The 27,950-nt window shown below is 43.0% G+C and overlaps 2 protein-coding genes and 1 pseudogene across 2 annotated transcripts; all 3 read right to left on the minus strand.

Annotated features, from left to right (window-relative positions):
- Positions 1-2,494: 2,494 nt before the first annotated feature.
- On the minus strand, positions 2,495-7,359 carry LOC149273495 (cytochrome P450 2A13-like). Its single transcript, XM_089506259.1, has 9 exons — positions 7,186-7,359; positions 6,285-6,447; positions 5,680-5,829; positions 5,145-5,305; positions 4,863-5,039; positions 4,274-4,415; positions 3,988-4,175; positions 3,592-3,733; positions 2,495-2,676 (listed from the first exon to the last, which is right to left on the minus strand). Exons 1-9 carry the CDS (start codon positions 7,357-7,359, stop codon positions 2,495-2,497), a joined length of 1,479 nt encoding a protein of 492 aa, XP_089362385.1.
- A 2,370-nt stretch (positions 7,360-9,729) lies between these two features.
- Positions 9,730-27,141, minus strand: LOC149273496 (cytochrome P450 2G1-like). The gene is made up of 9 exons (XM_089506271.1): positions 26,965-27,141; positions 15,574-15,736; positions 15,013-15,162; positions 14,247-14,407; positions 12,483-12,659; positions 12,128-12,269; positions 10,596-10,783; positions 10,011-10,152; positions 9,730-9,911 (listed from the first exon to the last, which is right to left on the minus strand). The coding sequence occupies exons 1-9, from the start codon at positions 27,139-27,141 to the stop codon at positions 9,730-9,732; spliced, it is 1,482 nt and encodes a 493-aa protein (XP_089362397.1).
- Positions 18,962-26,751, minus strand: LOC149273497 (cytochrome P450 2G1-like; annotated as a pseudogene).
- Positions 27,142-27,950: the final 809 nt, after the last annotated feature.

Below are 27,950 nucleotides of genomic sequence, written 5' to 3' on the forward strand. Positions count from 1 at the left end.
ATAATCTAACATGTGGCCGATGGGTAACGTCATGACGTCCCCTGGTCCTCCGTCGCCTCTGCGTCCCGCTTTAAAATCATGATGTGAAATAAGTTAACTATCAATAATACGGCATGTTTATCATATAGATGTTTCATACACTACATTATATGCATTGCATATTATATTACATTATATTATATCGTTTATAACAAAAGTTGCGGTGGGTAAAGGTGATGGAAACCCTACCACTTAAATTTAACGGGGTAGTAGAAGTATTATTAATCACTCATCTACAGACACCAGACAAACCAGAAGGCTTGTTTTTCCCTCAGAAATCTCATGGTGCTGCCACAACCACAATGGATTCTGGGTAGGCGCACGCAAATAAGGCCAACAATTATCACCTCTATACCCACTTTATACATGGATCCCTTGTAAGTACAGACTTTAGACTAAACTCGGGAAGAGATGCAGCAGCCAGATCACTGCTCACAGATGGCTTTTTTCTTGCGATCTCTTTTTACACATCTTGTTTTACACCAAAAAGGCTCAGGACCCCGGCTTTCTTTACTATCCATCCAAATCACAAAGCTGTGTGCAATGGGTGCCTTCAAGCCCTACTAGCCTTTCATCAGCCCAGCCAGAAAGATGCAGCCTGGCTAAAGAGTTACTTGGTCCAGCTTTACCACAAGCACTCAGCCAGTGAACATGGATAAAGAGCTGAACTCATTGGCTGTATTGTACAGCGGGCAATTACTTTCAAGGGATCCATGTATAAAGTGGATGTAGAGGCAACAGGTGGTTGTTGTTGACCATATTTGCATGTGCCTACCCAGAATCCATTGCGGCTGTGGCAGCACTGTGAGATTTCTGAGGGAAAAACAAGCCTTCTGGCTTCTCTGGTGTCTGTAGATGAGTGTTTGATAATAATAATAATGCTTCTACTACCCCGTTATATGATTTATAAAGTGAAATTCTAATCTTATATATGCCTTGAATCGTTTCAAATCATTTGACTGCACAGCGCTCCACAAAAATCTGGTAATTCAGTAATTTCCGTGGCAGCCACGGATTTTTAAATATCTTCACAAACCCCGTAACCCCTTCCATGCCAATTATTCCCAATTCCTTTTTCAGATGTTTTTCCTAAATCCTTTTGATTGAACCCTTTCTGGGACGACTACTATCAGCCACCAAGTATTTTTACTCAGCATACTAGTTTTGAATAGCCATATTCACAAAAATGTACACCTAAGAACCCAAACCGTTAATAAAATCCACAATATTCCCTTGGTAATTACAGGACCCCCCCTTTGGGACTGGAAGGCTTCCTCGGTAATCGGGGGTCCCGGTGAATGTGATTTATCTCCCCATCACACACATTATTGGCAGACAGCGAGAGGAAAAGCTGGAGTCTGAGATATCGGGAACATTTCCCAGCCGGGGTGAAACGAGGCGATGCGTACACGGAGGAGGCAGCCAAGAACGGGTCGCCGCGGTTCACTGTTACTCCAGTCAACGCTGAATTAAGTAACTAATAAGTAAATGACGCCTGTGAGTCATATGATTTGCAGTTAGAAACTTTTTATAACGGGGGGAGATGCCCTAAAATAAAAGAAGGGGCCACATGATCCGGCCTTGACTAGGTTTTGGCAAATTGGGAGTTAAGAGGTTAAGCGTGGGTTAAATGGCGGGGGTGACAGGACGTTATTAACCAACAAAAAGCTGCAGGTAACTTTAATCGATGATGTTATTAAGTTAAAATCTGCGCAGATCAAAGATCCCTTTTAAGCTGAGCTTCCTGCCAATGTTTGGGAACCCCTGACGGTTATTAATTACTAGAAATGTAACAATCAACCACTGAGAGGGCGGTGCATAAATGGAACCACCTTCCAGCAGAGGTGGTAGGCGTAGGGCTCCTGAATTTAAGACGATACCAACGACTGATCCTGTGCTGGTATTTCTTGATCATTTACTTTGCCCTGCTGTACAGTGCTACGGAATATGCCGGCGCTCCATAAATATAATGTAATATCATATAAATGGGGTTTATTATCCTGTACTATAGGTTGTTATGTAAATGAAAGGGGCAGTTCTTATACACCCTGCAGTATCCCTATGAGGGGTATGAGCAGGGGGTGTGGGGGATTCACAGGGGTCAATATTTCAATATTTAGAATAATGCGTTAACTGGCCCGACATAGATTGTTTTAGGGGCATATAATGGTCTGTAAAAAAATTAAAAAAAAAACAAAAGAAACCTTTTTGCGTTGTCCTAAAACAAATTGTTCATTAAATACAAATTTTTAATTCATTTAAGTTTTAATTTAGATTTTATTCTTTCCGATTACCCAAGTGTTCGGAAAATAACGGGTGACATCACAGATACTCCGGTTGGAAAGCGGACCTTAACCTGCCACAAGCATTTTTTTTTACCACTGTCCCGTCGGCAGGTGGGTTATTTCATGGGTGGGCTCAGTTATTCTGAGGTCACGCTGTATCGATGACATCATTAATAGGGGACGAAGGAAAGTTGATAAGGCATTGGGAAGTTCGCAAACCCTTTCATTCTTGGTTTGATGTCCGATTCAGTGAAACGCGTTTGGGAGGACAATTTAAAGTTCTGCAGGATGGTGGTGAGGAAGAGGAAGAGCTCCATCCGTGCCAGACCTTCACCGAGGCAGATCCGCTTCCCTGGAGAGGGGGATTTTACAAGCATTACATTAATATATATATATCATTTAATGATTGTTTCTCACTGTTAATTTGTTTATTGTTTAAAAAAGGGTCAGAGGCTTCAATGGAACAAAAGGAAGAGGGTGGTAGATACGTGGAACAGCCTCCCAGCAGAGGTGGTAGAGGGTAATACAGTGAGGGGATTAAACATGCATGGGATAGACATACGGCTCCTGAATCTAAGACGAGACCAACGACTGATTTGAGTCTTTACAGCGGGAGAAACAGGCGACTAGACGGGGGCCGAATAGGGCCGATTTGCAGGCAGGTTCTATGTCTATGTGGTTAAAGTGTAAAAATATTGAATAAAGAAGGAATTGGGTATTTTGTGTATATGAGAAACTTTTTTTTCACTTAATTTGTAAAAAAAATACAATCGGCAGGTGCATTTTTATTGGCATGAAATGTTTGGCAAAGCTTTTTTTTATGATTTTAGAGCATTTTGTAGATTTGTAATCAGATTAATTAAGTTATTCAATTAATCCATTATAACATAACATCATGTTTTGTGTATTAATTGTCTTCATCCAGTTTTTATTTTATTTGTTTGAATTCATTTCCATTAAAATGACATGGAAAAAAATAGTTTTACAAAATCATCTTGTTTTCTGACGCTTTCGTCTCTATTCCAAAAGTTGAGTGACCAGACATGGCTTCCGGTCGCCTGCCCTTAAACTCTAAGACTCGTAAACAACTAACCTGCTGGGTCACTGCCGCAGACTTTGAATGGTGCAAGTTTTAGGCGAGGGAATGTGAGGTCAATGTGAACTTGTATGTTCTTGTATGTTGGTTAAAAACATTTAAATCTACCCGGGTTATGGAGATAGGTAAACATGAAGTCGGCCGTTGTGTTAACCCTTTTTGAGCCATTACCTGTAGAGAAGGGCATGAAGGCCTCACTCTTCTTAAAACGTCCGTGTTCGTCCAAGAAATGATTTGGGTTGAACTTGTTCGGAGTGGCAAACTGCGTAGGGTCTCGGAGAACGGAGCAGAGTAACGGGTAGACATCGGTGCCCTAAAAACATCAGAGGGGAGCAAACGTTTACCCAAGGGCGTTAATATTGTGATATTCGTAGAGGTATAGAATAGTAATTCCTATATACCCCAAAGATACGGAATCCCCTGCTGCTTTTATGAAACGGGGGAACAATTTCGGACCTCCCTTTCGATGGTGTTCCAGAGAAGTGGATGGAGATCTCCTACCCAGAGAGCCCACACAATCTTAATGAATTCAAAATTCAAATAAAATGTTATTTTTAGGTTCCCTACCTTGGGAATTTTATAACCTCTGAAAGTTGTGTCCTTGGTGGCTGAATGAGGAAGATTCATGGGGATGACGTCGCTGAATCTCTGGATCTCGTGGATCACCGCGTCGGTGTACGGCATTTTGCTCCGGTCCTCGATGTTGGGGCTGCGGTTCTGGCCGATCACGCGATCGATTTCTTCATGAAGCTTCTCTGGTACAGAATGAGAAAACTCGCAATAATTAATGGAACCCGAATCGCAATTTCTCACCGTGGGTAAAACCCGATCTCTCGTCATACGGAAGATGTACCTTCGATTTCAGGGTACCTCAGAAGGATGAGAAAGCCGTGCCTCAGAGTTGTGCTGACAGTTTCGGTTCCGGCGAAGAACAAGTTGATCACCGTCATTAACAGGTTCTTCATGTTGAAATCTGAAGTGGGGTTCTGTTTCTCCTGAAAGCATAAACTGGATTAAGGGCATCCAATCATGTCTCTGTGGAGAAGGACCGAACCGTTCCTACTCCTTATACATGCCCTATGTCATATCACATAACACAACCCGATGAAGACCCACCATCTCCACCAAAGCTAAACTAAAACAACTCCCCAAAAAACTGCCCATTCCTCTAAACCCTAATTATCCAAAGATACAAAAAATGTATCTCTTGATACAAAAAGTCGAACTTGGCAACCGCTTTTTAAAATTATACGCTTACAAAATCTATTAAAGTTTCAAAAACATCATGGAAAACACCAAGCACCATTTTTGGAGGACATCTTAGGCCAAGTTGGCCTACCCATATCCAAATATGTATTACTACTTTTTTTGGTAATCTGCAGTTTTTTTTATATAAAAAGAGACCCCATCCCATTCCCCCAACGAAGACATTTTTGAGATACCTGCTGCATTTTTATCAGGAAGCAGTCGATAAAGTCCCTTGGAGAGTCGGCATCGAGGGTCTTCAGATTTCTCTCCACTCTTTGTGTCACAAACTCCAGGAGATTATTCAGATGTTTGTTTATCCTTTGGTGAGGACCCGGGACGTAGTTCATGATCGTTGGAAGCATCTCCATGAGCTGGAACCCAAGCAGCACATTTCTTAAAACATTTTTTTTTTTTTTTCCGCACCCCACCGAGTTCCTCAGAACCCCAACAGAAGAGCTGTAGGATTATCCACCGACCTGTCCCCATGCGCTGCTCATATCCTTGAAGGTTGCGGCAAACAGGCTCAACAGAACCTGGAGATCTTTGTTGTTGTATTCAAAACGACTCCCAAAAACAATGGAAGAAATAACATTGGAGACAGCCTGGACCAGGACGGTGGTTGGGTCGAGCGATTTTCCTGTTGGCGAGGAAGAAAACTGGAAATATTCCTTCCGCCAGCATTATCTGATGAGTTTTCCTTCCCTTCTGCCTCTCTTACAAAGACTGCCTGAACCAATCAACGTCCATCAGCAACTTAGCAATGGGGAGAGATAATGTGATGGGGAGAAATGATGATTCGTATTATGGAAACAGGAAGTTAAGGTGGCTGCTCCCATGGTATAGACATACAGAGGGTTTCTAATTTACATTTATTTTGTTTATTTTAATCTTCAAAATGCAAAATATTGGGAAGGTGCCAAACCCGCTTTGAAACACTCTGAAAAAACACATTGTTATTGCTAACGTTTCTCGCGGTTACTATGGTTACTATTGCGGAGGATGTTAACCTACCTTTGTGTGACCTGAGTTCAGCCACCAAGAACTGGGCTTCTTCCCGAATCCTCTCCTCAATGCTCTTTTTACCCATCCCAAAATTTCTCAGGGTCATTAGCGAAAAACGCCTCAGCTGCTTCCACCTTTCCCCGTTACTAAAAACCACCCCTGGAACACAAAATCATAAACGTGTACAGCCGGTCCGAAGTCCGATAAACAGAGACGGCATCAGAACCTGGAGGTTTACTAGTAGCCCTTGTCCTCCTATAATCCATCTTAACGCCATGAAGATATGAAAATGTATGCTCGTGGAAAGGGTATATCAAGCTGATTTTTTTAATAAATATCCAACATGGCCGCCTTTGCCGCATCTCAGCTTTTTTTGTCTGTTTTATCTAGAAATTCATATTTCACTTATTACATTTTCAAAGAAAGTTCCCTAAGGAAAGGCGCGGACACAAACAGCTCGTTGCCGGGCCTTTTTCTGGTTATGCCACATTCAAAAATTGTCATTAAGAGAAATGGAAGATCTGACTACAGATCCGTTGTAAAAGGGCCAGCTGTGAAGAGATTGCGTTAAGAGATATAATTTATTTATGGAAAATTCAGTAAAAAAAAATCACCAAATCCTTGGACGAATCCATCAGTAGTGGGTTGCCGTCCCCGACTCCCGAAGTCGTCTGCTTGGTCGATAAGAGCTTCCTTCACCGCTTGGTATCCGCAGAGGACAACAACAGGATTCGGACCAAAGTACAGGGTGTAGACCGGGCCATATTTATCTCCCAACTAAAAAGAAATTCGGGGTTACTGGAGAATAAAGTCCAGGGGTAGATTTTGAAAAGGAAGGAGCCCCAGGGCAATAAATTCACAAGGGGGGGGTCAATACATTGGGTGGGATTAAATAGTTGCGTTTGCTGTTCACATCACCCTTTCAGATAGAATTAGTCCTTAAAACCCCATCTGAATCTTTATAAATCATATAATTATCAGTCCGTTAACCCCGTAGTTATCGAAATATATTGTACAGCGCTGTGAAATATGAAGGCGCTATATAAAAGGATAAATAATAATTATTATTCTCTTCTCATGAGATTTTCCCTTAATTTTGTTCTGTTTTTTTTTTTATTTGATTTTTTTTTTCCGGCTTAAAAGATTTTATTTCATTATTTTTTAAATTCCCCCAAATCACCTGGCAAGGGTTTCAGCTGAAGAACATCCGTACGTTTCTCTGTATCCCAGCTGAGGAACCCAATGAACCCCTCATCCTCAGATCTTACTGCGCATGGACAGCGACCCCGAGCCTTCGCAGCTCTGGGAGAAGCCCCAAATCCGTCCATCTTGGACTTTTTATCTTATAAAATCCTATACTTTTCACAAATTACTGTACGATTATATATAAAATAAACCGTTCATTTAAGGCATCTTCCCCTTTAAGAAATTATTGCGCCCCATATAATATCTCAGAACACTATGGCTGATGTAATTGGTCAATGATTCCATATTTTTTAGGGTTTTAAGACCAACCTGTAGTAAGGACTTCACCATCTCCCCCCTCTTCATGTGAAGGACGTTTCCGAGCAGGGGCAGAGGGGTAGGACCAGGGGGCAGTTTGCGCGTTCGATACAATGTATCCCATGTTCTGTAGATGAAGAGACAGAGCAGAGCCAGAAGCAGCGTCGCCGGCCACGAGATTTCCATGTTTAATGGAGGGTTTCAAAGTGTTATCTCTTATACGCACTAACCCCGGACATTGGCCACGGGCCACGTATTAACTGACTATTACAAAAGACGGCCAGGCATTGGGTTACCCGGAACAAACAACCAAGAACCAAGAAGCGGATAAAAAACTATTTTTTTTCATTTTTTAAACAAAAAGCTATAATAAGGACAATTACCGTGAAATGTTAGAATTCCTGAAAAAACTTAACATACCAGTAATATGCGGTAATAAAATCCCCACACGGCAGCATCCAAGCCACATGAATTACTGTAACCTAAGAAAGTCTACAGAGGAACGGACTTCATTAGCATCGCCATAAAGCATCAGCTCAGTGTGGTGTTTGAGCCGGGAAAGTCACCCAAAATATCACATGACTGACAGCAACGGCGGCTCCAGGTCTGCAGATAAAGGGAGATTATTGGGGGTTAAATTACTGTATACAGCGCTGGGGGTTATATTACTGTATACAGCGCTGGGGGTTATATTACTGTATACAGCGCTGGGGGGTTATATTACTGTATACAGTGCTGGGGGGTTATATTACTGTATACAGCGCTGGAGGTTATATTACTGTATACAGCGCTGGGGGTTATATTACTGTATACAGCGCTGGGGGGTTATATTACTGTATACAGCCCTGGGGGGTTATATTACTGTATACAGTGCTGGGGGGTTATATTACTGTATACAGCGCTGGGGGGTTATATTACTGTATACAGCGCTGGGGGGTTATATTACTGTATACAGCGCTGGGGGTTATATTACTGTATACAGCGCTGGGGGTTAAATTACTGTATACAGCGCTGGGGGTTATATTACTGTATACAGCGCTGGGGGTTATATTACTGTATACAGGGCTGGGGGTTATATTACTGTATACAGCTCTGGGGGTTATATTACTGTATACAGTGCTGGGGGTTATATTACTGTATACAGGGTTGGGGGTTATCACTGTGTAAAGTGCTGTGGGTTTATACTGTATACAGGGTTGGGGGTTATTACTGTATACAGGGTTGGGGGTTATTACTGTATACAGGGTTGGGGGTTATTACTGTATACAGGGTTGGGGGTTATTACTGTATACAGGGTTGGGGGTTATTACTGTATACAGTGTTGTGGGGTTTGCTCAAGGGGAAGTAAAATAGCTTCTGTAAATCGTTCGTCCAGCAGAGGCAGGAAGGAGACAAAGAGACGGAGCTTTTCAGAGCTTAGAATAGAAAACCCAGCTCATGACTTAAAAGAAATGAAGGAGAAAGTAAGACGAGTTATTCAAACGGGTGATCTGTGAAACGGGATACCTTATTACATAATCAGCGATTATTATTGTGTGGGAGGGTGAGGCCCCTGTATTGTACATTGTAGGGGGGGTGTCAGACCTTGTATTATACAGTGTGTGTTTTTCACTCTCTCTCTCACACTCTCTTAAGCTGTCTCTCAATGCCTTCCTACATTCTCCTCCGACCGCTTCCCCGTCACCTTTCTTGCAGCTCGGCTTCTTCTCTTGCCTCTCCTTGGTCTACTTTCTTCGTCCGCTTGTCCCCGAGAGTTGGACAACGTGAATGAGAGTGTGAGGGAATATGTGAGCGCATGAGCGAATGAATGAGGGTGAGCGACAAACCCATTTAATTTCCAAATTCAAAAAGCCCTTTGAATTTCGTCTGAACCGAAAGGGCATGAAACAAAATTCGTTGCCTGAAAACGAACGGACCAAAAACCAAAAGAAAACTTTGTCTCAATAACGCAGAGCACACTTACCACGCGCAGCACACTCGGCCACACAGATCACGCTGTCTCACCACTCTCAGGCACACAGCCGGCCACACATGTAATGATTCAATATTTCAAAATGTTTATTCCATACTATATATATATCTGTATATCTGTATCTGTATATATATGATAGGACAGCCTGCCAATCATATAGAGAGGCGGGAAATTCGATCTTTTTATTCTTCAGACACCCGTAAGCCGTAAATATTTTATCCCTGGATTGATTAAACCCCAATATTTTTATATATAACACACATTTCAGTAAGTGGGAGTGTAGTTGCAGAAAAGCCAAAATCATTGATTATTCAGGCTGTGGACGGATTGATCTGTAATCTTTTTGGCCAAAAGCCCCCTAAAATGTATAAATGTTGTAACTAAACGCCACGCTAGAATATGAACACTTAGTACTGGGCAAACTCAGCCAATATTCACAAGAAAAGTAAAATCTTCCCTCATTAATCATTTTTGTCGGGAATACTTAATTGTCAGGTGACACAAAAGCAGGCCCTGATTGGTTATCGCGTAGTAACTGGGGAAAAAAGCTGCTTAAACATGATCGATCCGGTCGATGGGAGCTTTTAACGAGGGATAAACGAGAGCTGGTAGGGAATGGGAAAGTTGGCGAATCCGCACATTTTGGGGGCGATGTCATCGTCGGTGAATTTCATGGGCGAAGTGAGTCTGAAGTTCTGCAGGATGGAGGTGAGGAAGAGGAAGAGCTCCATCCGTGCGAGCCCCTCGCCGAGGCAGATCCGCTTCCCTGATAAGAAGGAAATGAAAGCTCGTATATATATATATATATATATATGTGGGCCACGTATATGAATTATTCGTTTCAAAGGGAATACAACGTTTGTACCGATAGAGAACGGCATGAAGGCTTCATTCTTCTTGAAAGAACCGTCTTCATCCAGGAAATGCCCCGGGTTAAATTTCAACGGAGTAGCAAACTGTTCCGGATCACGGTGAACGGAATACAAGATGGGGTAGACGTCGATGCCCTAAGAACACAGATAGAAGGAATGGGTTCGGCCCAGTTTGACCAAAAACTTGATTTTTAGGAGCGTGGCTTTTGCCTTGGAAAAGGTTATTTTGGGGGATCAGGTGAGCCCGCCTGGGGTTGGGGGATCTTAGTAGGAGGGTAATGGATAATTGCCTTGAGAAGTGGTCCCGACCCGCCATGTTTTGGTGTATGGTTACAGCTGTGTGGTATTTGGTGGATCACCGATTGAAGAACAAGACAAGGGTCACCCATGTTTCCTTAACCCCTTAATGACAAAGCCCGTACATGTACGTGCTCAAAATACATTGTTTTCAATGGGTTTAGAGACCACCCATTGTCCTTAAGGGGTTAAATAAATCACATGGCAGCATTTATGTCAAGGATACGAAGGTCAAGAAATCTTATAGAAAATGTGATATTGGAAGGAACAAGGGGACCCACCTTAGGAATATTGTAGCCTCTGAAAGTTGTGTCTCTTGTGACTAAATGCGGAACGTTCATGGGGATGACGTCGATAAACCTCTGGATCTCGTGGATCACGGCCTCCGTGTACGGCATTTTGCTCCGATCCTCGATGTTGGGGCTGCGGTTTTCTCCAATCACGCGTCTGATTTCTTCGGATAGCTTGGCTTTAAAGATCAACGAGAAACAAAATTTATGGAAAGTCAACTCCAAACCACCGATATCCCTCTTCCTGATGACGCGTGTCCTTTGAAACATAGAATTGGATGACAGATAAGAACCATTTGGTCCATCTAGCCTGGCGATTTCCATTGGTGAGGGAACTTGGGAAAGACTTGGGTATTAGGTTACATTTTTAAGTTCTTTGCAGTTTCTATCCTGGTTGGCGTGTATTTTGTTGCCCTCGCGTGTGAAATTCATGCACGACTAAGGTATGGGATCATTTATTGAATTAAAATGGGGATGAGGAATGGAAGGTGTGACGGGACCGACCTGTACCCCGACTGGGTACGCCCGCCGAACGTTGCTTCCTTCGCCCCATGGCCACCGGGGCACCAGAGACTAACCCCTTCGCTGTCTGTGGCTAGCCGAAACTGAGCTACACAGGGTGGCTATCGTCCTGAAAAGGACAATACGCGATCATAGCAGAGAACACAGCTCTTCAGGAACCTCGGCCGTACTGTAGTATACCGAAGTATAGCAATACAGCACCCTACCGCCCTAATAAGGGCAGCACCGAGGCTTACCTCAATAACTAGACAGGACTCGTAGTGAGGTAAAACAGGAACTCTCTTTATTTGGGAACACAGGGGCATTTAAACAGTACAAGGGATTGAGTTACGTCCAATAGACACACAAGGGAATTGCGTCCAATAGACACAAGGGAATTGCGTCCAATAGGCACAAGGGAATTACATCCTGCCCTCCTTTGCATATGACTGAGCATTAGCCCTCAGCCCAGTAGGGGGTCTCTACTGTAGTCTGTGTAAGGAGGGAGGGGCAGGACATGTGGCACCTGGACAGGGTAGCAAACAAGGGGAACAAAAGCACACACCATAATCACAACATATACTGGGAAATGCAGGTATCACAAACACTAATTATTACAGACGGTACCGATTAACCCGGGGCCGTCACAGAAGGATTTCCCTGATGCCCTCTCCCCTTTTCCCCTTCAAGCACGTCCGTTTCTCCTCTTCCTCCTTTTCTTCTCTTTCCAAATTCACTTCCCCGCCCCAGTTTTCCCTTTTCTTCATCATACTTTCCCCTTCTCTGATTTAACTTTTCACCTTTTAACCGCGACCTATTTCTCCTTTCCCTCTTCCTTTTTTTCCTACTCTCCCCTTGTTCTCCACTAATTTTTTCCTGTCCTGGTTTCACCTTTTCCTCCCCGATTACACTTTCCTCTCCTTTTCACTTCCACTGCCTCCCCCTTTTCCTTCTCCATTTTTCTCCACCCTCGTACTTTCCCTGCTCCCCATTTTACCCACCCTGGTCATTTTGTGGAATACCTTGTATCTCGGGATAGTGAATAAGAATGAGGAACGCGTGCCTCAGGGTCGTGCTGATTGTCTCTGTCCCAGCGAAGAACAGGCTGAGAACCGTCATTACAAGATTTGTCATGTCGAAGCTGTTGGTGGGATTTTGCTTCTCCTGCCAATTACAACGTTGGTTATTAGATCATCTAAGACATCCGAGCCACATATATGCGCCGTATTCTATACATGCGCTGGATACACAGTAGGGTGGGCTGCTAAGGGTATGCATGGCACTTTTTCTGATTGGTCCCACAGACCTAGGGCTTTGATGTAGACAGCCCAGGAGATGATCCCACCATGGGGTGCGATCGCTACGCCTGGACAATACCTTCTGTATTTTAATGAGGAAACAGTCGATGTAATCCCTCGGGGAGTCCGGATCCAGCGTCTCCTGGTTTTTCTTCACTCTCTCTTCAATGAACTTGCTGAGATTATCCAGGTGTTTGTTTATTCTCAGATGGGGACCCGGCACGTGGTTCATGATGTTGGGCAGCATGTCTTGGAGCTGGAAGACACCGCGACACAATTATAGAGACACTAAACCTTCCATTTCTCAAAGAAAATCTTGGAGACGTAACTGGGGCCTGGGCCACTGGCCGACTCAAATGTGACCCTCGCTTCTCAGCTCTTGGGGCAGCTGCACCTCTTGCCCCAAATCATGGCCCAGTAACTATTATTCATCTCTTCCTACCCCAATAACTGGATAGACAAAGGATATGAGTATGTTTCAGTTAATTATTATTATTATTTTATTTTTAGCTTTATTTACCTCACCAGCCTGTGGGATGGATGACAGCGGGGGTGGTCTCTGTGCCTCCCATTGGTTTATTTTATTTAGCCCCCCAGTCCACCTGGCTATATGCCCCCCTGGTGTTATTATTTTCTAATATATTTAACCCCTATCTTTCTGTAAATAGGAAGGGGTTGTGATGGGGGACATACCGTGTTTCCCCGATAGTAAGACACCCCCGATAGTAAGACGTATCGGGAGTTTCAGAGGGGTCAGCTAATATAAGCCGTACCCCGAAAGTAAGACATATGTCTTACTTTCGGGGAAACACGGGGGATTTGCCTACGGCCTACGGCCGCATTAACGCAGGGCATAAGGGGCGCCTGCCCCTTAGGCCCGCCGCACCTGCGACCGGGTCCGCCACTCTAAGGGGCCGGGAAGTCCCCACCAAGGCCGGCCTTACGTGTCTGCGGCCGCACAGGATTTAAATTAAAACATCGGGGTTTTTTTTTTAACTTTATTTAACATCCTCCATGTTAAATAAAGTTAAAAAAAACTTTATTTAACATGGAGGATGTTAAATAAAGTTTTTTTAACTTTATTTAACATGGAGGATGTTAAATAAAGTTGAAAAAAAACCCCGATGTTTTTATTTAAACCCTGTGCGGCCGCAGACCCCTAAGGCCGGCCCCTTAGAGCAGGGCCGACCTTTGGGGTGTGCGACCGCACAGGGCGCCACACTCCAGGGGGTGCCAACCTGCGGCACCCGGCACCCCTCCAGAGACGGACAGTAATGTCCGCCGCTGGAGGAGCAGGCTCGCAAGGGAGCGGTATCGGAGGTCTTTAACAGACCTCCGGCTCCCTTGAGTGATTTTAAGCCGGGTTCAACCCGGCTTAAAATCACTCAAGGGAGCCGGAGGTCTGTTAATGACCTCCGATACCGCTCCCTTGTGATCTGCGCGGCAACAGCTGTTGTGCGCCGGGGTTTCTTGTCAGATCCCGGCGCACAACACTGAAGCCGCGCCCACCGCTGTCCGTGCCCTCTGACCCGGAAGGAGACAAGAACTGGCGAAGAGGAGGAAAAGAAGCTGAAAGAAGAAAGGAAAGGTAGGAAAGCATTAAATTCGAAAAAAATTTCCCAATATAAGACATACCCCGAAAGTAAGACATAGTGGGGCTTTTAGGGATAAAAAGAAAGTAAGACGCTGTCTTACTTTCGGGGAAACACGGTAGGTAGGCTCTGTGCCCCAAAAGGATTCATTACATCCAACTCCTCCATCACTTTTTTTTATATTTATCATGTATTTTTCCCATATTTTTTAAAATATTTTTTGTATAAATAAATCTAAAATCTGCACCCACCTGCCCCCAGCTGCTGCTCATATCCTTGAACGTGGCGGCAAACATCCCCAGGAGATCTCGGAAACAGGCATCATCAAACTCAAAACGGTTTCCAAACACAACGGAGCAGATAACGTTGGAGACGGACTGGACCAGGATGTGATGCGGATCGACGGGCTTCTCTGCCGGTACGGGAATCAATAAGCCACATAAAAATACTTTGTTTACTGATCATTCATATAGAGTACAAAGTATAGCCTGAAAGCCCTTTAAAAACACTTTACGAAGTCCGTATCCATTGTATTTTATCGCAATGTCTATCAGCATTACGTTTTTAAGTGGTTTTTTAAAAAAAAAATTTTCCCTACATTTTCCTTACGCACGCTGGTTTAAATAATCCAATCCGTGTTTTGTGGTTTTTTTGTGTTTTATTTCCTTTTTTCAACTTTTTCAACATGAATAAGGTCCCAGCGATGCATTTATTCAGCACATTCCTGTGGTCCTCATTTTAGGGCAGGAGAATCCACTTCAGGGTTAACTTAGTTTCCGTCCCCTTAGATTTTCCCCATTCTCCCACAACATTTCACGCTGACCCCAGGCGATTACCACCTTCCTCCCAGAAGACGACATAATAAAGGCGGATTAATGCTCCTGTATCAACAACGCCAACAAATCCAGACAGACGCGCGTTTGTAGCGATATAAATAATACCTACGGATAAAACTAACTAAATTCACATAAAGAATATAAAGAAAATACCCCCTGAATGATGCAGATAATTATTAACCTTTGTAGGACCTGAGTTCCGAGACCAGATATCCGACCTCCTCCTGGATCCTCTCTTCGATGCTTTTTTTCCCCATCCCAAAGTTTCTCAGGGTTGAGAGGGAGAAGCGTCGCAGCTGCCGCCATGTTTCTCCGTTGCTGAAAGTCACTCCTACAACACAAAAAAAAATGCCCTGAGTGCATGCTATAACATTACGATAGGAGCAACATGATAGGTGACCATGAAGTGTACTTCTTGAGATGCCTACATCAGCCTCACTCGGGCACAGAGGAACGCGGTGCCCAAAGCATTTATTAATTTGGGACCTTTGTCCATGGCTACCATCAAAAAAAAAAAATACCCAGAGGTATATCCAATAATGAAAAAATCCAGCTGTAAATCCCACAAAGCTACTGTTATCGCCATTAATAAATAACCCGACTAATTGGGTAACATAACTGGAAGACAAGATGGACCACATGGTTCTCAGCAAACAAACATCCAGTACAAAATGGCGCAAGGTTGACCATTGGGTAACCCTGATTAAAGATACTTGGCGAGTGGACGGTAGGGCGCACTCACCCTGTCCTTTCATATATTGATCGATGGTTGGTAGTTTTCCGCGACCACCAAAGTCTTCTCCCTGGTCGACGAGGGCTTCTTTTACCGCTTGGTAACCACAGAGGATGATGACCGGATTTGAGCCAAAGTACAGAGTGTAGACCGGTCCGTACTTCTGGCTAAACTGCGGTGAAACGAGCGGATTAACCCTTAAAAAACTGACCCTCCAATGCAGTAAAGACTAATTATCTTTCCGCTGTGAACTCTGTGATGACCCCGCACTGGACCTCGTAACATTTTATTATTGGATTCTATTGGAGTAACTTCGGGAGGTTGGCTGTAACCAATGACGTATCCTGCCCAAGGTTGACTAAGCCTATGGTGGCAGGTCCTGGGGCTAGAAGTTCTCCAGGTACAAAACTGAGGGGGCAAATCACCCTCTTGGGCGATACCCCCCAGTGTCCTGCGTCAGGTCGGGTCTAAGGCTGCCCAAAAAGTTAAATACATCACCAGAAATGACAGAAATCACTCAAGAATATTAAATTATCACATAATTAACCCATTAAAATGGTCACAGATCCATGACATTTTAACTTTAGGAATATTTTAAACATTTTAATGTTTTTTTTAAATCGAAAATTTTAATTATAAAAATATTTTTTATTTTCAAAGACAATCCGATATTAGATCATCGATATTGGGCTAGGATCTTCTTAATATTTGACAAGCTCACGTTACCCACCACGTTACCCACCACAGGTAGGGGGTAGAACCCGGCTAGGGCTAGGGGCAGGTTACGTCCGGCTAGGGGCAGGTTACGTCCTTTGAATTTATTCCATGTTGTGTAAACCAAGAGGCAGGTGGTCAGAAGGACCAGAAGAAGGGTCCAAAACCCAACTAGATCCATGAATTCCCGAGCCCATTCTTCTAAAACATTCCAGTTATCCATCTTTTCTTATATAGAGAAAAACATCCCGGTTTTGTCTCATAGAAGTCACCCAAGCCCTGGGGTAAACGGCGTTTATTTGTATCCCTGCCGTATTATCTTCTAAAATGTACAAAAAAAGACAATATGATCGGTTTGTTTTTCTGGGTCATAAACTTCATTTTAATCCTCCATAAAACCCAAACATTCTATCCTTTGTGATCTTGTGTTTGGGGGTAACGCTGGTTTTATTAATTATTAACACAGAGAGACAAAAAGTCAAATTTTCTTCCCGAATTTTTTTTCTTCCCCCCCCCCCCAAATCTCCCATATGGGAATGCAAGTGTCCTCATTAATAATGCAAACCTGAAATTTCTGCTCCTATGTACGTTGGTTTTTAAAAGGCAAAGACATTATTAAAAAAAAAATTTAAAAACATCTCAACTTTAGGAAAGTAAATAGACCTCAAATTTTTTTAACCTCTTTTTTTTGCGTGTTATTCTTTTTTTTTCTTTTTTTGTTCATGAGGAATTGGATAGGGAAAAAAGTTGCAATTTCTGTTTTTTTGTTTTTTTATTCTAATGGAACAAAGTTATTTCCACTTTATACTTAAAAAAAAAAAAAAAAAAAAAAGTGTGTAAACAATCCCAGTTCACAAAAAAAAATAGAATTTAAAAAATATATATTTTGCTCCTTTGTGAATTATTTATCCCTCTATACCTGCAATAAATGTATTAACTTTTGGCAAAAAAAAAAAAAAAAATTCAGATTAAAACTGTAGAACCCAAAAATTCTCTCTGATTTTGAATGTGGTGAGTTTGTATTTTATTAGAATTTCTAGTTCTGGAATGTAGTCAATTATCACAATAATCAGGTATAAACATGAAATTGTTTTATTTTCCGTAATATTTAAACACATCCGTGATCGCTCTCAGGTATTTTTTAAGTGAAGATAAAAATTCCTTAAAATTAGGATTATTACAATTATTTTAAAAAAAACCTCACACTTTAAGGGATCAGAAGGTAACATAAATAGTTAAAAGTGAAATCAATGTATTTTTTTAACTAAATAAAAACCACTGACCTCTAAGAAGGATTTCACCATTTCTCCTCTTTTCATGTGAAAAATATTTCCAACGAGGGGTAGGGGGGTAGGACCAGGAGGCAAGTTCCTCTTTTGATACATTTTACTCCATTTTGTGTAGAGAAAGCAGGAGAGCAGCAAGATCAGGACTCCTAATATTACAGCATCCATACTGTGTAACGAGAAGGTTGGGACTGATCCGCTCCCCCGCCGCCGCCGACTCCGGTATAAACATTTCTCCTGGAGGCTGTCCAGGTATTCTTTCACCAAACGACTCTCAAGTCTCCGATGAATAAATAAATCATCGTGATAAATATGAGGAGGAATCCAAAGAATTAGGACATGACCTGAAGTTGTAGGGATCCCTAATGTAATAAAAGCCGTGTGTTCTGATTGGCCAATTAAAGTTTGTTTTTGTATATTTGGTAATAAATAAATAAATGAGAAGGACTTTAAGGATCGTGGATTTCTCGCTCCGTTACTCGCTCTCTGTTCTGTTAATATTTTTTTTTTCTTGGCTGGGTCCTTTATTGGCTTTGATGCGTTTTATTTGGCTTTTTCGTTGCCTTTACACAGGATTACCTTTTACAGGGACAGCGAGTGACGCGGAAAACAGGAGAAGAGACCAACAAATGAAGAATGAGGGTTCTACAGCCCTAAAAGCCCCAATAATGCCCCTCTCCTTCCCAGTGCCCCCCCTTTCCTCCCTTTATGCCCCTCTTTCCTCCATTGATACCCCTCTTTCCACCCCTGATGCCCCCTCTCTCCTCCCCTTGATGCCCCTCTTTTCTCCCCCTGATGCCCCTCTTTTCTAGGAGGTCAGAATGTTTGCTGGGTATGAGGGGATTGCAGGGTTCTACGGCCCTAAAAGCCCCGATAATGTGTATAGAAACAGCAGGAAACGGCTTTATAAATTAAACGGGGTAAATAAACCCCATTATTCTTCTTCTAAATCCCTCCCTCAGTTACACAAATACCCCTGCCCTAGCCACGCCTCTAACCACACACCTTAATACAAAGGTGCCCCCTGTGTGTAGCACAGATAAAAATGGGGAGATGCTCTTTTACTTTACTGAGGGGGTGGTAGGTAAGTGGAGCAGCCTCCCAGCAGAGGTGGTAGATGGTAATACAGTGAGGGTATTAAACATGCATGGGATAGACATACGGCTCCTGAATCTAAGACGAGACCAACGACTGATTAAGGTTTGAGTCTTTCCAGCAGGAGAAACGGCGACTAGACAGGGGCCGGATGGGGCCGATCTGCCGGCAGAGTCTGGTTTTCTTTGTAATTTTAGTATTTTTGAGTAAATGGTTATAAATATTGAGCTGAAATCACAGAAAAATGTAATGTATTTCATATAAAACAAGACGTAATAAATCTACAGAAATATCGATTAATATCAGAAAAATGAAGGCGGGGCGAATGACATCGCGTAAGAAATGGGGAGATTTGCAAATCCGGTCATCCTGGGGGCGACGTCCACCTCGGTGTAACGCGTCCGGGACGTGAGTCTGCAGGATGGAGGTGAGGAAGAGGAAGAGCTCCATGCGCGCCAGGCCTTCGCCGAGGCAGATCTGCTTTCATGTAACCAGAGGGCGAAATAAATACCCCGAGGAAGGGATATTAGCAGTTATCGTCGGCGAATCAGAATGCAGGGGGCGGAGCTTGGGTGGTAAAACGTCACCCAACCTGGAAGCACTACTGTCGGGGACACCAGAAGATGAAATCGGGGACCACTGGGATTGGAGTCCCAGCTCTACCTCTCTCCCAAAAAGCAGGGCAGAGGTAGAGGTCGGTGCGACAACGGGATACGGTGGCAAAACTGGGACTGTCCCGCACAAAAGCAGGACAGTGGGGAGGCATGAATGGAGAGCGTGCTCTGGTCCCCCCAAATTATGTCCTTCTATGCCGGAACGCCTGGTAGTTTAAAGGACATCTTGAGAAAATTCCATAATTTTGGTATTATGATCTTTAACGTTCGATTTTTATTAAGACTGTTGGCAGCTATGATACATACCGATCGAGAACGGCATGAAAGCGTCACTTTTCTTGAAGGAAGTGCTCAGGGTTGAACTTGTTCGGGGTGGAGAACTGGCTGGGGTCGCGCAGGACGGAGCAGAGCAGGGGGTAGATGTCCGTGCCCTGGGGGGAGGAGAAAAGACGCTGAAAATGAACCTATAGAATGTTCGCAGAACACCAGTAACTGAAGGTTCTGTTGGTGCCTCTTCTAGAGGTAGAAAAGGTAGACTGAGAGGGTAGTAGATACGTGGAACAGCCTCCCAGCAGAGGTGGTAGAGGGTAATACAGCGAGGGGATTAAACATGCATGGGATAGACATACGGCTCCTGAATCTAAGACGAGACCAGCGACTGATTAAGGTTTGAGTCGTTACAGCGGGAAGGAAGAACGGGCAGAGTGAACGATTGCAGCCGAAGAAGTTATTGGTTGCCTTAGGGATGGTGAATCCCCTGAACGTCGTGTCCTTTATAACCGAGTGAGGAACGTTCATGGGGATGACGTCGCTGAATCTCTGGATCTTGTGGATCACGGCGTCGGTGTACGGCATCTTCCCTCGATCCTCGATGTTGGGGCCGCGGTTCTGGCCAATCACGCGATCCGATTTCCTGGTGCAGTTTTTCTGCAACACAAACGCGTGATGCGGATTTTTCAACCAGTTTGAAGTCTGTAATACGCAATGGCGCTAACAACGGTCGTTACGGTGACCGCGATTGGTCAGGAGATATTCTGAATGGAGTAACCTGTATTCAAGCAGGGAATTCCAGCTGTGGTAAAGCAGGGAGAAAAGCACCAATCGGTCAGATATCATTAAATCAGAAGAGAATATGAAGCAGTCGGGTCTGGACTCCGAAGCCCTGAGATTGGGGTAAAAACATTGAGAATCTTCCCATTGAACCCAAACCTAGAGACTGGGGTAAAAACCCTGAGAATCTGCATATTCACCCAGAGACTGGGGTAAAAACCCTGAGACTCTGGGACAACCTCTCCCATTGGGACGACCTTAATGCCCCATGGGACAGGGCTGATTTCTTCTTACACGTTTATTCTTGCATGAAACTGCACCGGGGTGGAATAATAGAAAGGCGTCTCTCCCATTGTTTGCGCTTTTACACTCCAAGCGCTCTTTGAATCGATTTACTCTGCTAATCCGCCACGCAGTTTGAATGGGTGAGTCAGGAGCCACTTGATACCAAACAAGCCTCAACGTGGAACTTAACCCTCTCTGTGCCCGTGGGCGAATTGTTAAAAACAAAAAAAAAGCTGAAGTCTCTTTTGTTCCTTTTAATCTTTTTAGAATGTTAGATGATTTACCGCAGCATACCCGGCGGGTTTGCCAACCGATCCGTTCCCTTGCAGGTCCTCATTACACTGCACAGAAGGTGATGGCGTTCTAAGTTTTTTCCCATTTTTTGTCTTTTTTGACTGCTGGCCAAAACTGGTGGAAAAAAATGGCTTATCGAAACTCTGGAGCAGCTCAGTCCTTGCTCGAGCCGAATAGATGTTGGATGGCAAAACATATAGATAATTGTGCAACAAGAAATTGGGGGTCCTACTGGTCTTACGGTGGGGAGAAATGCAATAAAAAGCCTTTTCAAGTGTGGCTGTGATTGAGAGCCCATTAACCTGTATATTATATATATTTGTTCTCAATATTTTCCTTTGCTCATGTAAAAAGTACCTCTTGTTTCCGCTGTTCCCTATGTTTTCTCTAATCCTCTTAATGGCCACGGAGAACCAAGAATCGGTGCCAAATAAAGACTGTCCCACCCCATACAGCCGAGACTCCACATAGCAAGTACATACTTCTAAATGCACAGAAACATGGATAGAAACGGAGTCTGTTCACTAAAAGTTAAGGGTTAACTTCAGTGACCAGATTAGACCCCGGTCACGTGCCCTCTCACGCTAACACTCACAAAACATCTTGCAGATTCACTTGAATGCAAGTTGTTTGCGGGCCCATGCGACTTTTAGGTTTGCAAGTTTCAGGTGAGGGCATGAGAGTTCAATGCCCATGTTTTCCCAAAATCCCCCATCCTGCAAGCACCCCCAGAGGGGTCTCAACCCCCCCCAAGTGGGTTCACTTGAGTACCTGCTGCATTTTAATTATGAAGCGAGCCGGGGTCTAGGGTCTCCTGGTTCTTCTTGACTCTCTCGGTCACAAACTCCAGCAGCTTCCTGATGATTGGATCGATTTTCTGGTGAGGTCCTGGAATCAGGTTCATAATTATGGGGATTATCTCCTGGAGCTTTAAGGAAAGGACACCACTAGTATTACAGCAGATCCCTTATAATTGGATCCCAATCTCCAGTGAATCATTCATGAGCATTTTGACATCATCAACAGTCACATGATGTCAATGTCACACCTTAAACGACCACAGAAAGAAGGGCATTTCGGGCATTGGGCAACAGTACAAGGAATAGTGTTTCTAATGCTGAATTTAGCTTAAAAGGTGGTAAATTCAGCAGAGTAGGTGGAACAACATCTTTAATATTATAGAAACCAATTCAATATACATGTTATTTTACCAAGAGTAGAGGTATAAAGACTGTCATGTCAACCTCTCAGATTCCTGTCTTATATTTGATGTGGTGTTGGGGTCAGTTGACGGCCATCAATACGTCAACCACGTTGTTAGAATCGTATCTTCTGGGAATTATAGAGAGGAAAGACAGAATAGAAGGCAGTTTAGGAAGGAGACACCTTAGTTCAGATGGGAGATAATTAGACGGTTAGATACTTTGGTCATTCCCGTGTTACCTGTCCCCAAGTGGAGCTCATCAGCAGAAAGGTCTCATTAAACAAGCTCAGGAGCTCCAGAAATTTCAGGTCCGTGTACTCGAAGCGCTCACCGAAGACCACGGAGCAGATAACGTTGGAGACAGCCTGGGCGAGGATATTCCTGGGATCCACATGAGTTTCTAGATGGAAAAAGAATATTGCGATTTAGTTATTTTAGTTTTTTTATTGCGTTCTGGTCACATGACTGTCAGGGGAAGGACGTTGGGGTTCCACTTATCATGAACGTTGTAAGCTCTGAAGAGCAGGACCCTCTTCTCTTCCTGAACAGACAGTCTTAATGACCATTAATATTATTTTACATTTGGTATTTTGCCAATTTTAATGTTATTTTTTTGCTTTATGGAATCTGCTGGCGCTCTATAAAAAGTATTATGAAATGGCCGGTACTCACGCTTATAATTTCTAAGTTCCTCCACCAGACACTGAGCCTCCTCCTGGACCCTCTCCTCGATACTTCTTTTCCCCATCCCGAAATTCCGCAAGGTCATGAGCGAGAATCGACGGAGCTGCTTCCAGTGCTCGCCGTTCCTAAAAAAAACTCCTGTAATAGGAGATTAATGGTTGTGGGAATAATCGTATGGTGGAGGTGTGATCTACACGATTATTCCTCCCCGTTAAGTTATCTCTCTCCTGTTCTTAAGTTGCTGATTGTTGTTGGTTGGTTCAGGCAGCCTTTGTTAGGAGCCACAGATCTCAGCTTGCCTAAGTTTGAGACATTTCTGGTTTTGAGGTTTGGAAAAAAATTCCAGCATTATTTTTTTTTCATTTAATAAGCGCAAAATTACCCATGAAGCACCATTTTCCACTTGATTTTGTGGGTTATCTGGAAACTCATCAACTAGTGCTATTTGGTGTTAAGATAGGGAAATGAAGTTTTAAGGAAGATCCTCCACAATTTTTTTATGCAGATAAAAAATAAGAAATATTCAGAAATTCAGGAATAGTCCTCTGATTTCTTTTTTACCCCAGTTGTAGTTTTTGCCCCATAATATGTTTTCAGCCATTTATATGAGTTCTCGATCTGTTATCTGAGCCCCGATCTACTAAACACCCCGACTCCTTATCATACTGCCTGTGGGAACAATAGAAGGGCTTAGTCTTAATCACCTCCAGACCTGCTGCCCCAGACCGAGTCAAAATACATGTATAGATTTAAAAAATCAATTTCCTATGTACCCCCTGCCTATAATTACCCCAGTGGTGGGGATGAGATCCACCCTCAGCATCTTTGGGGTTTTTTAATATAAAATTATATATTTTTTTGTTGATATAAAATGAGAAAAAAAAATATTTCTCACCAAAACCATCAAATATTTTGTCCACGGCAGGTAATTTCCCTCGGCCGCTGAACTCATCTCCTTGTTCAATAAGGGCTTCTTTCACAGCCTGGTACCCACACAGGACAACCACGGAATGGAGCGTATACACGGGTCCGTACTGAGCCCCGATCTGCAAAGGAAAAATTCCAAATGTGTCGAGAATGTTTATTATAACTATGGCAACATCTCTAATTCCTGTGTTAAAAAAAAAAGTTATGGTGGGTAAAGGTGATGGAAAACCCTTCCAATTAAAACTAAGGGGTAGTAGAAGCATTATTATTACACACTCCTCTACAGACACCGGACAGCCAGAAATCTCATGGTGCTGCCACAACCACACAGGATCCCGGATAAAAGCTCAAAAACAAGATCAAGATGATTGCCCCCTGCCCCTATAACCACTTTATACAGGGACCCCTTGAAATTATATCACCCGCTGTACAACAGTTATAAAATCCAACAACTAAACCACTACTGATTTACAGTCATTCCAATCATAATAAAAGTCAGTAGCGTGAGGCTTGGGGTAGCACAAGAAATACCATTATATAAGTTATGGTGAGTAAAGGTGATGGAAACCCTACCACTTAAAATGAAGAGGGAAGTAGAAGCATTATTATTATACCCTCATCTACAGACACCAGAGAAGCCAGAAGGCTTATTTATCCCTCAGAAATCTCATGGTGCTGCCACAACCACAATGGATTCTGGGTAGACACATGTTGCCTCTACATCCACTTTATACATGGATCCCTTGAAAGTAATTGCCCGCTGTACAATACAGCTTTCAGACAAAAGTCGAGTAAGAGATGCAGTATTCAGATCTCCACTCACAGACAGCTGTTTTGCCCTTAACGGGAATCACAAGCACATCAGCATGAGGTTACGATACTGAATTAATACTTGAGGCTTGAAGTGGACATAGAGGCAAAAGGTGATCGTTGTTGACCTTATTTGCATGCGCCTACCCAGAATCCCATATGGAAGGGTTTTTCAACACCTTTACCCACCATAACTTTGGTGATTTGTATTTCTCATCCTTTCCCAAGCCTCAAATAGGGTTTTTGTGTGGGTTATGCATTCATGCTGGTATGTTGATTACATTTAATAAAAATAATAAAAAAAAAAAAAAAACAAACCCCCAACAAAATAAAAAAAAGTCAGCCAGGCTAAGGATTAGCTCCATCCTCCTCAGTCATTCTGACCACTCTGTTTCCTCTAGTTCATTAATTACATGCGCCGTATCTAAAAATGTAGCTACACTCTGCTTCCGCTGTATATTGCGGGGCTCTCCGTAGCTGAGGTCGTGCTGTAACGTGTATTTCTCCGCGCCGCGTCACAGTATTACTTATCGACTATCTGAACTAACGTAATTTTATCAAAACAGGCACAAAATGATTGTTTTACCATAAACAGTTTTGTATCAATAAACTTAAATACAAAATAAAAATGAATCAGCCAGGCTTTATCGTTATTTGACAAAGTAAAACATCAGATCTTTTGTGTCAGAGACCTACACAGACCAAGGGAGACTGTTGAGCCCTGGCCTTCTGGCAGGATCTGGGTAGTCCCCCACAAAAGCTCAAAGGGGACCGCTGGGACCTGGCCTTTTGGTGGGATCCAGGCGGTCCCCCACTGAAGTACAAGGGGGACTGCTGGGCCCTGGATTTCTGGTGGGGTCTGGGCGGTCCCCCACACAAAGAAGGAAAAAAAACAAACAGCTTTTCACGAGTGGTGATTTTGCTGCTGCATTTTTACCCGAGTAGGTTGTCCTGTACAGCAGGTAATTACTTTCAATGGATCCATGTATAAAGTGGAAATAGAGGCAAAAGTGATTATTGTTGACCTTATTTGCATGCGCCTACCCAGAATCCCTTGTGGCAGCACCATGAGATTTCTGAGAGAAAAAACATTCTGTCTGGTGTCTGTAGATGAGGGTATAATAATAATAATAATGCTTCTACTACCCCCTTAATTTTAAGTGGAAGGGTTTTCCATCACCTTTACTCACCATAACTTATATAATGGTATTTCTCAAACTGAGAAGAAAAAAAAAAAAAAAAAAAAAAAGAAAGCAATTGCTATATGTATGGCTGCTTCTGGAGCCTGCAATGAGCTGAGCTGAGCTGAGCTGAGCTGAGCTGAGAGAGCTCCTTGAGGGTTTGTTGAGTGTTTGAGGTAAAGCTGGGCTGAGGAACTCTTCAGTCAGGCTGTGTTTTCCTGGCTGTGGTTGGTGAGAGGCTAACAGGGCCTGAGGGGACCCATTGCATGTGGATTTCTGATTTGGGTGAATAGTGAAAAAAGCTGGGGTCCTGAGCCTTGATGTAAAATAAGACGTGTAAAAAGAGATTGCGAGATAAATAATGTGAGCGGTGATCCGGCTGCTGAGTCTCTTACCTGAGTTTTATCTAAAGGCTGTCCTGTACAGGGGGCAATTACTTTCAAGGGATCCATGTGTAAAGTGGATATAGAGGTGAAAGGTGATCATTGTTGACCTTATTTGCATGCGCCTACCCAGAATCCCTTGTGGTTGTGGCAGCACCATGAGCTTCCTGGTGTTTGTAGATGAGTGTTTAATAATACTTCTAGTACCCCCTTAAAAAAGTCAGTAAGAGATTATATTTTTAGGAATTAATGTGCAAAAATAAGGAAAAATAAATATTACAACATTGGGTCTCTTTGTTGTCCAAGCACTAGAAAATAAGCACATTTTCAACATATTTAGACATCTGCTTTGTATTATTAAACATATGAGAATTTGCTTTCTTGTTGGATGATACCTTTTATTGGGTCGACATACAAAAAAAAGCATGGAGACACATATGCTTTCAGGACCTCAGATGGACGTCAGTCGAATTCCATTAGAAAAATTAATGCATTTTTTATAAGTATATCGACAAAATGTAATTCTGAAAATTAAAGTCATTTCTTTCGTGGCTCATAATACTCGCCAACGTGTCAGACTTTTTAAGACGTAATTCTTTTTTACATCTATGGAGAACCTTACCAATAGTTTGTCCGCAAAAACATTACCTTGATCTCCATTTCTAATATACCCAATACGTATTCCCCGAAACATATCTTCTTAAACTCAATTTTTTTTCTTGATTATTTGGTCTTTGGGGTCTACATAGAATCCCTCATTACAAAAACATCTAGTCTTTGATATCTTGGAGGACCTAATCAATAAAGGAGGACTTCCATTGGGTTGCTCCTATGAGAATCGGGCAACCCAGACAAATTTAAGTAAATACCGACCTCCATGAGAGATTTCACCATTTCTCCACGCTTTATCTGGAGCAAGTTTCCAATTACTGGCAGCGGGGTCGGGCTGGGGGGCAGGTTACGCTTTCTGTACATTTTATCCCAAGCTGAGTAGAACAAAAGCGAGATCAGCAGAACCAGGACCACCGTCCCACATCCAGCAGCTTCCATGACCAAGAAGACTTCAGTGAACTTCTCAGCCTGAGCTGGCTCTATACATTTTATATAGTCTTCCATCTATACAGAGATTAAATATTTCTCTGCCAAGAGGATTATTTAGCTTGGTTTGGGGTTTTTCTGATTGTTGTTGTTGTTGTTTATTTGTTTTAGGGTTTAAACACTTTTTTATCCAGTATAAATCCTAAACCTGCCTAATTCCGCAATATCATATTCTGACACCAGAACATTTCACTTATTTTCCAATTACCCACCCCTGTAGGCTTGAAAATAAAACACAAGAATTGGGATTAAATAGTTTTTTTACTTTTTAAAAAAATATATGTTTATGTGTAAAGAGCCATTACTTTGTTCACTATAACTCTAACATAGAATACATTGGTACACATATATTTACCTTTAACACTGCCCTGGGCTTGACCTTATGGAGTAGTAGATCTGTGTCTGAGCCTGACTCACACCACGGGGGCCGCTCAGAGCTCAATCGGAACCATCACCTCCAGCTAGTGAATGCTCTCCGAGTAACCCTTGCGCTATGTGTCAGGAGACGACACGGATCTCCTTCTCCAGCAAGTAATGGACAACACTTTAATAGCTTGTCCTACGGTCACTCGGGAAAGTATCCGATTTTAGCTCAGATGCAACTTTCCGGAGGAATAAATTCCATCAGCTGATGAGACTTATCTTGCTAACAATAAGGTGGAGTTTGAGTTCATATGGAGCCAAGATCAGATCCAGAGTCTAGAACTGAGGGTTGATCTGCGTCTTTTAGTACACAGAGAGAACATCAAAGACCCTGAAGT

The sequence above is a fragment of the Sceloporus occidentalis genome, unplaced genomic scaffold, assembly GCF_023333645.1.
Source record: "Sceloporus occidentalis isolate IW3139 unplaced genomic scaffold, rSceOcc1.0.p SCAF_373, whole genome shotgun sequence".
Classification (NCBI taxonomy): domain Eukaryota; kingdom Metazoa; phylum Chordata; class Lepidosauria; order Squamata; family Phrynosomatidae; genus Sceloporus; species Sceloporus occidentalis.